The 10,108-nt window shown below is 47.4% G+C and overlaps 1 protein-coding gene across 3 annotated transcripts in view; it reads right to left on the bottom strand.

Annotated features, from left to right (window-relative positions):
* Positions 1–843: 843 nt before the first annotated feature.
* Positions 844–10,108, bottom strand: part of Arhgap26 (Rho GTPase activating protein 26) — a 394,170-nt gene continuing 384,905 nt past the window's right edge. For all 3 annotated transcript variants that reach the window (XM_038329860.2, XM_038329861.2, XM_038329862.1), the window contains one exon: positions 844–6,395. In XM_038329860.2, the coding sequence (XP_038185788.1) occupies positions 6,307–6,395 (89 nt within the window). In that variant the 3' untranslated portion in view covers positions 844–6,306. The remainder of the gene's footprint in view (positions 6,396–10,108) is intronic.

Here is a 10,108-nt window from a genome sequence, read left to right as displayed (position 1 = left end):
TCAATAGCCTGCTGTGATGGAGACATGTACACCAAAGCCTCAGCTCACAACCAAACATGTCATGCGTGTAGACTTCAAGGACTGAGTGGTGTTAGAGGCCCTGTAAACCTGGAGAGGACAACAGGTGTGGGCTATATGTGCTGCTCCCAGAGCTCAACCAAGGCCAGGCTTGCCAGAAGAACATGACAGATCGCTCACATGTGACCCACACATTCCAGTGGTTTTCCTCCTTACATCCAGGCTCCAAAGGTGCATCCCCATCTCTCTCTCTCCTCCTTGTTGTTGGGCAAAGCATCTGGTGAGAAGCCTTGCCCTGGGCCCCCAGGTCCCCTTTCTTCAGAGACCTCCACAAGTCCTTGGAACCTGAGCTAGGACTAGAAGTTCACTGTAAACCTGGGTCCTAAGTCACAACTCAGGACTTCCTTGGAAGGCTCGAGAAGCGAGAACACTCAGTGGTTCAGGCAGTCTGCTTGTGTTTTCTATCAAGTTCTAGAGAAGGTTAACTGCTTAAAGAATTGACATTTGGGGGGCTCAAGCCTACTCTATGTTCCAGGAGATAAAATCATTAGTTTTTTTGTTTTTGTTTTTTTTTTACGGGATGTGACAATGTGAGGCTTAACTGTGTGAGAGGCTTGAATAGCCGACTCAAGTATTCCAGCATTTGACCTCTTGGTAGGTGGAACACAGAGCCACTCCCAGCTCATAAAAAACAACTCCATAGTTGACATTCGTAACTGTAAAGGGCCCAGACTTGTGATCTTTCATCAGTGTATAAATGTGTATTAGAAGAAATTAAGATGTGTTAAGTCAAACTAATTAGAAATTCAAGAAATGAACACACCATCAAATGGAAAAATCATTTAATTCAAAAGTCATACTTCCACTCACTTTATAGGGATTGCCAGGTACACAAACCAAACATAGAAAGCCAAGTTTTACAGGTGCTTGACAGAAATTGTATTTCCTTTATAGATACGCACAATGGCACAGAAACACATTTTTAAAAAAGCCTGAACATGGCAAAACTGTTGGGTTTTTTTTAATAACAGGAAAAATGTCCTATCCTAGTTACTTTTTAATTACAGAATTTGATTCTATGCACCAGTCAATATTCAACAATGAAATTTACAACAGTGTGTTAGGATTTTTCCAAAGAAAATATTAAAGTGCCTCTTATAAGTACTTTATTGATATTATATCACACAGCACTGTACAGTCTACTCAAAAGTAGCCTAAAAGATGGGTTAAACATGCAAACAGTTTAGTTCCCAAGATACAGACTAGCCGTCTTTGAGAGTGCTTTTGAACACTAGCCTAGCATTAACTACTGGGAATTGAGGGTCTGAGTTTTTAACATGACTTAAGAAGTCACCAAGGAACACAGCTGCAGACAACTATGTAGGAAATGTGAACGCAGGCTTTAGATGGCACTTCATCTCTGTCTTTGATCTTTTGCATGGGAATCAACAGCCTCTTATTCTGCTGAGACCCTCCCTCCAAACCTCCAAGGCTGTATACAAGCTTTGGAAGTGCCAGCTAATGTCTGTCTACACGTTGGCTGCAGCTTTACACATGTAGGTATGTGCTGCACACGACACATACACACAGACACATGCACACACAACTTTTAGAATCACCAGATGTATGTTTTCACAGACGCAACGCTGGTCCTGGCATCTTGACCCCCAGGAACACTGTTTGTTGGTGCTACTCAGAAGCCTATGGGAACTGTGGGTGGGGCATGACACAAAATGTCCCAGCCTGGCTGAAGCTACTCCAGGTCACTCGGACATTGAATGACCCATAATCTGGTCCCCACCGACCACTAATTTTGACACCATAGTTCTTGACTCACCTTCCGTGGGTTAGGACTATGCTCACTTGCTCTCTAAGACATTCCACCATGAAGGGTATTTTCATTTTGTTTTCTCCTATAGACTTGTGAAACATTATTAGTTGTGAAATTTTTCCCATGACAGTCCATCTCTACCCTTCAGCCCCCCAACCTTCCGCCCCCAGTAAGAGCAATATCGCAGCATTCTTTAAAGATCTGAGGCTCCTTTCTGATCCTGGCATTTTTATATCTATGCTTTTCTTCCCATGAACACAGGGCTGCCTCTGAGTGACATTGGGAATCTCTCGTCTGCTTTAGGAAACTCTTTAAGTTAGACAAGTACCGTGGGCGGCAAAAGGAAGAACACTAATTATTACTTGTTGGAGTCTCGTCTCAGGTGTGCTGGAGGAATGTGCAGGGCTCACTGCTCTCGGCTGCTGTCATTTGGATGCTAGGCTCACAGGCAACCACTAGATCAGCATGGCTGCAGAAATCTGTGAGCTCAAAAGACATTTTACAAACCCCACTGTGGGGCATGAGGGGCACCTGGCGGATGAAAGGGCTATTTGGGGCAGCAGGGCTGTCGACGTCAGCGATCACTGTAAGTTTGCTGGAGGTGGCAGCTAGCTCCCTGCACAGGCACCCAGGACATTCCTTTGAAAGTCAGGTATCTAAACAGATGCTTGGTTCCCTTGTCTCCTAGGAGTGATGGGCTATAGAGCAAATGTGGGTGCCGGGGTGTCACTTGTGCACCTGGAGCTCCATGACTCTGAAGGTAGAAGCAGAGGCCAGAGGATGAAAGGTGCCAACAGCCAGCCACGAACAGAGAAATGGTCACACCATCTTTAGTCTATTATATCCCTATGCCTCAATAATGGATGCTTCTGGAACCTCTAAGATGGAGAAATAGCTTTTGGTAGGATGAGTGCTACGGTTTTCAGGAGGAAAAAGCACTTGGCAAGGATTTCTCTCTGAGATCCAGGTATGGCACATTCATGTCTGGAGTTGTGGGCAAGTGCCTGCACTTCCCAAGAAACCAGCATGGTTTCAGGCCCACCCAGGTCAATGTGCAATTACTCATGCTAGCTTTCTCTTTGCTTCACTGTAGAAAAGCACCCATAAGACTTCCGCTACCGGCTTTAGAAATACTAAAAACTGCCCCCAATACTGGCAGACTACTGAGGGGCACACTAAATGGAGTAGACTCTTATACACTGATCTTGAAAACTGGGAGAGAATTTCAATACTCTTGAGCAAGTCCAGATTTCCCTTGTTGGGGATAGGGATTTGAAACAGTGTCTTCTCATAGCATGGCACTGTTCAGTGATGGAACTGTCTCTCAAGGAGGAGTGAGGCCAATCATCACAAGGCCCCCAAATTCAGGTCAGAACCAAGTGATCACAGGGCCTTACAAGAGGAACTCAAAGCTCCAGGGAATCTTTGGGAGTTCGGTCAATGGACTTCCATTCTGGTGACTCACTCCCCACATCCTACCCCAGTTTTCCTTACTCATGGGAGCTAACAGGCGTTCCGAGAGCAGAAAGGGTACATTTCACTTTTAATCTTCCAGTTCACTTGTCTCATATTCATCCCCCCAGTTCTTCAGCTGATGGGGAGAAGGGAGGCCTAGCTGGACAGAGGGACACGGAGTGGCCATCTGTCATAGGCCACACATGGCCTTGGGGAAACTGGAAGGAGGTCAGCCTCAGAGAGCAGCTTCACACCAGGGCCAGCTCGGGAGAGGAGTGTGCATCCAAGCAGTCATGCTGGGCCCTGACTACAGAACACCTCGCTTATGATGAGGCTGGTGACTATTTAAATCATCAGATATATTAAAAGGATCACGCTGGGCTCTTTCAATTTGGAAAGCGCAACACTACTTGAGCGCGCATGCCCTTCAGGCCCCATTTCCCAACTTGTTCTCAAGCTCACAGGGAAGAGTCTATTTCCTTTCTTCCTTTAGATTTCAACCCCGCTCCCCACCCCCACACCTGGCTGGTTTAGGACTTTAGTAATCCTCTTGCCTCTGCCTCCCAAGTGCCAAGACTACCGGCAGGGGCCCTTACACCCAGCTTCAGTGGCAGTTGAATCTTGTGTTTGCCTTGTTCTGCTTCAGCCTGGGCCCCTGATTGAAGGGTGGAGTCACCTTACTCCTAGCTGAGTTCCCGGGTGACAACAGGACAGTCCTTTAGCCGGTAAACTAATGCTGAGTCACAGTGAACACCTACTAACATTGCAGCCACACTGGAAACTGTCATGGCGCCCCTCTTGGTGGGTTCTTTGACTCTGGAGCTGAAGGGAAGCTGGAGGTGAAAGGGGAGTACAGAAACACATCCACAGAAAGAGAGGACTCAGAGTCATAGCAGCTGGCTTTCTTGTTTTGTTCTTAGAACTGATAAACACTTTTACATACTAGCTAGGCTGTATCTATAAAACCTTAGGAGGTGAGGAAGAAAAGGAGCAATTGTCTCCTCTCCTTTTGTCTGGACGTCCTGGGATACCAAGAAATACACCTGAGAGGAACAAACAGAAACAAACACTCCCCCCTTGCCCCGCCTATTTAAATCCTGAGTGTCGCTTTACTGTGAAATGGGAGTCTATCGCCTGAAAATGCTTTTTGAACTCTAAAGCCCCAAATCACATGGAGATAAAGAAAACTGAATACAATTAGCTTTTCAGGTTAACCGACAGGAACCCTAAGGAAACATTCTCTCAATGGGTCAGAGAGGGGCCATGACCTTGACTCATCAGCCCTGCCTCTCTCCCACCCATTCAACACACCTGCTCAGCAATCAAACTACATGGAGCGACTAGCTTAAAGAATATCAAATATAAAACTTTACCATATAATATTTCAAATCATTCTATTTACAAGTTTATCTTAAAAAAAGCAAAAGATACAGTAATTCAACACAATTCAAGTTTTTCTTTTCTTCATTAAAGAACCCTAGGGAATTCCAGAGCCAGAGACACTCTGGAGCAACCCTGCCATCCAAGGGGCTCCTGGCAAGTGTGACAGATTGTCTGTCCAGAGTCTCTCTAATAAGGTCATTCTCGTGTGTAGATACCACGATTCTGTTCTTTGGATGTCATGTGACATTGCAGTGTCCAGGTGGTCTCCCAGGCACAACAGTTAAAACCCAGAGCCTTTTATTCAGGAATCCCCTCCTAGAAGGCACCCAACCAAGCCTGGAGGCCTCAACCTCTGGTGTCTTCCAGGTTCTTAATGGTCTATACCAGGCTCATGCCTGGGCAACCTAGTTAATGATTCCTTCTTTTACTGGGTGGCAGTGTATACAGAGGTCCTTTAAAAATGCAGGCTACAGGTTTGGCCCAAGAATCATCTCTAAACTCCACAGGACCTCCATAGCAAAAGCATTCTAGGGAGCAGCTGGGGGTCATTGGCAAGGGCAAAGACAGGCAGCAGGGAGAGGGGGGACTGGAAGGGACCCATCAAACGCTAGCCCGGAGGGAGGCAGCATCTTACCCTCTGAAGCAAGAACTCGTTGCATGAAGAACAGAAGTATTGACCATGTATGGGATTTAATCTCAACAGGTTCCTAGAGTTTGCCCCAAACCTATCCTGGTGATGCAGACATTTACCAGAAAAGGAACAGTCCCAGTTGCTATCCTGTCTGCCCCGGATAGATCACCCTAATGGTCTAATCCTCTGCTTCAGATTGTTGGGAGACCATTCAAGAAAACCACCAGAGCTGGTAGAAGGCGGTGTCATACAAAAGAGGAGTATTATTTTTGGCTTAGTTTTAGAGTAGGTTGGGTTGCTATGGTTACTAGGTGATGGCAGTGATGGAAGCCTTCAGTGGCAGAGAACGTGAGGGGCATGTGCTTCTTTGCATAAGAGAACTGGACTGAAATCTGCTGATTATGGGCCAACAGCTGCTCAAGAGATGGTGAGAGATTGGACCTTACATAAACAGTGCAGCAACCCCTTCATCCTGTGTGCTTGCCCACAGGCCCAGCTGCCTGCAGCACTGTGTCTCTGGGAGGAGGAAGGAGAGAGAAAGAGCGTCCGCTGTAAACAGCAGTAGAGGCAGCCTGCAGCATAGTGCCCTGCCTTGTCCAATTCAGCAATGCTGCACTTTCTGTAGAACTATTCTCGTTGTTTCCTCTTTCCAGGAGGCTGGGGGTTTGGATGACGGCTGAAATGAAATCAGGGCTCGCTATTTAGGGCACGCAGGAGAAAACAGCTTTGCAAGCCTTCCTCTAGGTTACCAAAATCAAATGGCCTCCTCTGCTCATTGGGTTTCAATTCTTGCAGCATCACTGTGGTGCTGTCAGCTGAGATGATCATGGAGAGACGTGACACAAGTTCCCGGATGCATTCATGTTGGCAAGAAGCAACAGTCAGGCTCCCTGCTTTCTCAGTGGCAATGAAGAGTGGTCCACAACACCAGAATCAGTAGTTGTCATGGAGACCACGTAAAGCTCAGCAGCTCTGCCGGGGCCAGAGGTTAGAGAAACTCCACGTAGTTCTCTGGGATGAGGCCAGTCTTTCCATTCAGAGTCCCCTCCAACCAGCCAGGCTCCTGAGATGGATGAACTGTGCAGGAAGGGGAGAGAGAGTGAGAGGAGATGAGGTCATGGGCAGAGCGGGAGCTGCGTGTGCTGTGCATTGGAGGATGTGGGAGGTAAGTTGGGGAAAGAGTACAATTGCTTGTTATGTAATTCCAGGACTGGTTTGAAACAGAGGTCATTAACCTTTTGTGGGATGAAACCCTTCTGATAAGGTTGTTCTGAACTCTTTCCACAACAAAAAGGGAAACATTCAGGCATTCAAATTTCTACGTGCAGTTTCGGGGGCTTTATGAATTTTCTGAAGTTCCTGTTTTAAACCACACGAAACAGATTTACATTCTTTTAGGTTAGAGGTCAACAGTGGGATGCCCCACCCACCCACATGCCCACCCGTCCATCCACCCTTGCGCGCGCGCGCGCACACACACACACACACACACACACACACACACGTACACTCATCAACCCATCCTACTCATTATCAGATATGTACCAATGGTATGCCCCTGGAGGATTGCTAGGAACAAGTCTTTATGGGTTATCTGTTTTGCATATTTGTTCATCATTATTTTTATCTTTTTAAAAGGGGGTCTCAATCTGTAGTCTAGATTTGAACTCCCAGGTCTGGGCTTAGCAGCAGGAGCCACCATGCCCAGCTTGACCCATCTGTTCTGTTCCTTTAAATCCTTACAGTGCTGCTCATTTCCTTGCAGATCCTGACTTCACGCTGCAGGCTGCCTGCTTCCCTTCTGCTCCACCCACACCCTCCCTTGCTTTCCTATACCCTAGAACTTTTCCTTTTCCTATAAACAAGCCAGAAAGCTGTCTGCTTCCTCTAAGGCAACTTTCGAAGTTTCTAGTCCTCTGATTTTTTTCAGCACCCACAGACTACAGATCCCCTTCCGTTATGCCACCATCCCTCTCTGTGGAAACCACCAGTGAAGAGATGGAGAAATCTGAGTCTGAAAAGCACACCATAGGGGAGGGAAGAGAGATGGATTTCTGAGCCTCAGAGATGTGTGTGTAGGGGGAGGTGGGGTATTTCTACTTGTGAACCGACCGTACAAGCACAGTTCACTCTGGGGTAGGGCAGGGTACTCACTCTACACGGATAAGGAAAACCCCAATTATCCAAGATTGTTCGGAAAGAATGGATTTCCCCCTGTTCCTTCCCTGGGCTAATTAAGTGACTTCCTGAGCTTGTTTTAGAAATGCACTTCCGCCCCAACACTACTGTATAATTCTAGTTTCGGTTTGTAGGGAAATAAGAACAGAAACCAATGGAAGCCAATGAGGAGGAAACAAAAATCCCGGACTGTGAGACTTCTAAAAGGATTGATGCGTGCAGAGACATTCCTCAAACGAGGACATGGGCAGACACCTATCAGCCGGCCTCTGAAACCTTGCATAACTTCCGACCACGAGGCCTGAAGCATGAAACCTAAACAGATGTCAGACCCACACCATCCCCACAGGGAAGAGTCTGCAGCACTTGGGTGGCCTGGCCTCTCCAGGTACCAAAGGTCTTCCTAGGGAGCAAAGAGGCTCGCTCTCTCCCTGGCCACCAGCTGAGTCTATCAAGACCATGGCCAGCCCTGCACCTCTACGATGGTGGCAGAATCGTCTCTGTGGTTTCTGGTATGGGTTAAGGATGCCACTGTGAGAGCATCATTAGCTCCCAGGGCAACTTAGTAAGTGAGGAACTCCCTCCCAGTCAAACAGGCCCAAGCGGCCACGGGGATGACAACAAAGGCAGGTAAAGGTCCCTGAGTCTGAGGCCTGGGTTCAGCTGCTCAGAAACCATGTAAAAAAGCCAGCTGTTAAGGAATGAAAATCTGAGTTCTGATTGGTTGGTGGAGGTGGGAGCCCAGATGCCCCACTCCTTCCTGCTGGAATCTGTTCCCTGGTCTCATACAGGGCTCAGATGAAACCCCAAATCCTTTATAAATAATGTGATGGACTTGCTTCTGCCGGCTTCTCCCACCTCCTGATTTCTGGAAAATTCACAGCATATCCCACATAGCGTTCATGAGTCCTATTAAACGGCTAAAATGCTTCCCTAGCCCAGTTTTGTTATCAGCGATCTGGCTCAACAACCTTCAGTCACTCCCCTCTGCATCACCCACTCCTGGAAAGGCTGAGCATCATGGGGCCACATGCTCAGCATTTCAGACAAGTTAATTTGCACTTAGTCGTGACAGTAAAACCAGAATTTGAACCCAGAGACCAAAGCCTTGCCCCACATACCCTGCTTTGGCTCAATAGGAGAAGGTGCTTCTTGATGGTGTGAACAGGCTGAGAACACGCTCAGCGGCAGAAACATTACTAACAGGCACTCCACCTGTATTAGATTCCATGTGAACACAAAGCCGGCTCTGCTGCTATCCTCATCTACAGGTGAAAAACTCAGGGTCCAAAAAAGGTTAAGCAGCTATGTAATTTTTGCAGAATTCAGACTGGAGCTATCCTAGAGTCCTGGGACATCTGAACACAGTCTGAATTCCGCTTATGCCTGCCTCAGTATGCTGGCTGGTGGGTGACATGCTCAATTAGTGGTTGGCAGGCTGAACTGTACCCGTCGATGTGCTACATACACGCCACACACTGCAAGGAGCTGCCTGGGTGGCAGTCTAGAGCAGTGAACACAGAAGCCGCTAGTGGCATGGGCCAAACTCCCTGCTATAGCCATAGGTACACCACAGGTCCCTGGCACGCTCGGCTCATGCTGTCTTCTCTGCTGTTAATTCACTATGGACAATGGGCAATGGACAATGGTCTCTAAAGGCTGGCTACCCCCAGAGGGAAGAAGCCTCCATGGGAGGAAGTTACAGACCACATTACAGACACATTAGTCAGCCATACAGGCCAGGCAGTGGTGGCACACACCTTTAATCCCAGCAGCCACACTAGTTAGCCATAGAGGCCAGGCCGTGGTGGTGCACGCATTTAATCCCAGCACTAGAGAGGAATATAAAACAGAAGGAGACAGGAACTCATTCTCTTTTAGTCTGAAGATTTCATAGAGGTAAGAGCTCTCTAGTGGCTTGGCTGCTTTGCATCTCTGATCTTCAGGCTGAACCCCAATATCTGTCTCTGGGTTTTTATTATTCCTGCTACATTTACTCATTACTCAAATGGCTTCAGAGCTCCTATCAGGGGCCACACACTGTGCTAGGTTCTTGTCCCTTTTGAGGAGTGACAATTATTTATCAATAAACTAGTGAAAGGGGAGAGAGAGAGAGAGAGAGAGAGAGAGAGAGAGAGAGAGAGAGAGAGAGAGAGAGAGAGAGAGAGAGAATAAGAGGAAAGAGATGGGGATTTGGAGGAGGGAGGCACTCTGAAAGTTACAAGCTAAAGGCTCTCACAGTGTCAGCCGGCAGTGCTTAGGGCAGACACAAGGCCCTAAGACATGGAAAGGTCACATGTGATCCCAGAACAGTGGTCTTTAAACTCCCTGTAAAACGCCACAGAGTATGGCAATTCCTTGTAGTGTCATAGAAAACATACTAACAAAAAAACCATGGTGACTGTGCTCCAATAAAACTTTAATTACAAAAAGAGGCAGTTGGCCAGCCAGCAGTTTATGGACATGTCCTCCTAAGCTGTGGTGCGCGAAGTAAGGGTGAAAGGTCAGAAGGCAGGGCTAGGCTACAGAGCAACAGGAGACCACAGCAGTGCTCCAAACAGGGAACCGCATGATAGGATTTGGGAGCTCACTCTAGCTTGTATGCAGAGTTA

This window comes from Arvicola amphibius, chromosome 5, assembly GCF_903992535.2.
Source record: "Arvicola amphibius chromosome 5, mArvAmp1.2, whole genome shotgun sequence".
Classification (NCBI taxonomy): domain Eukaryota; kingdom Metazoa; phylum Chordata; class Mammalia; order Rodentia; family Cricetidae; genus Arvicola; species Arvicola amphibius.
This window is presented reverse-complemented; position numbering and strand designations above follow the sequence as displayed.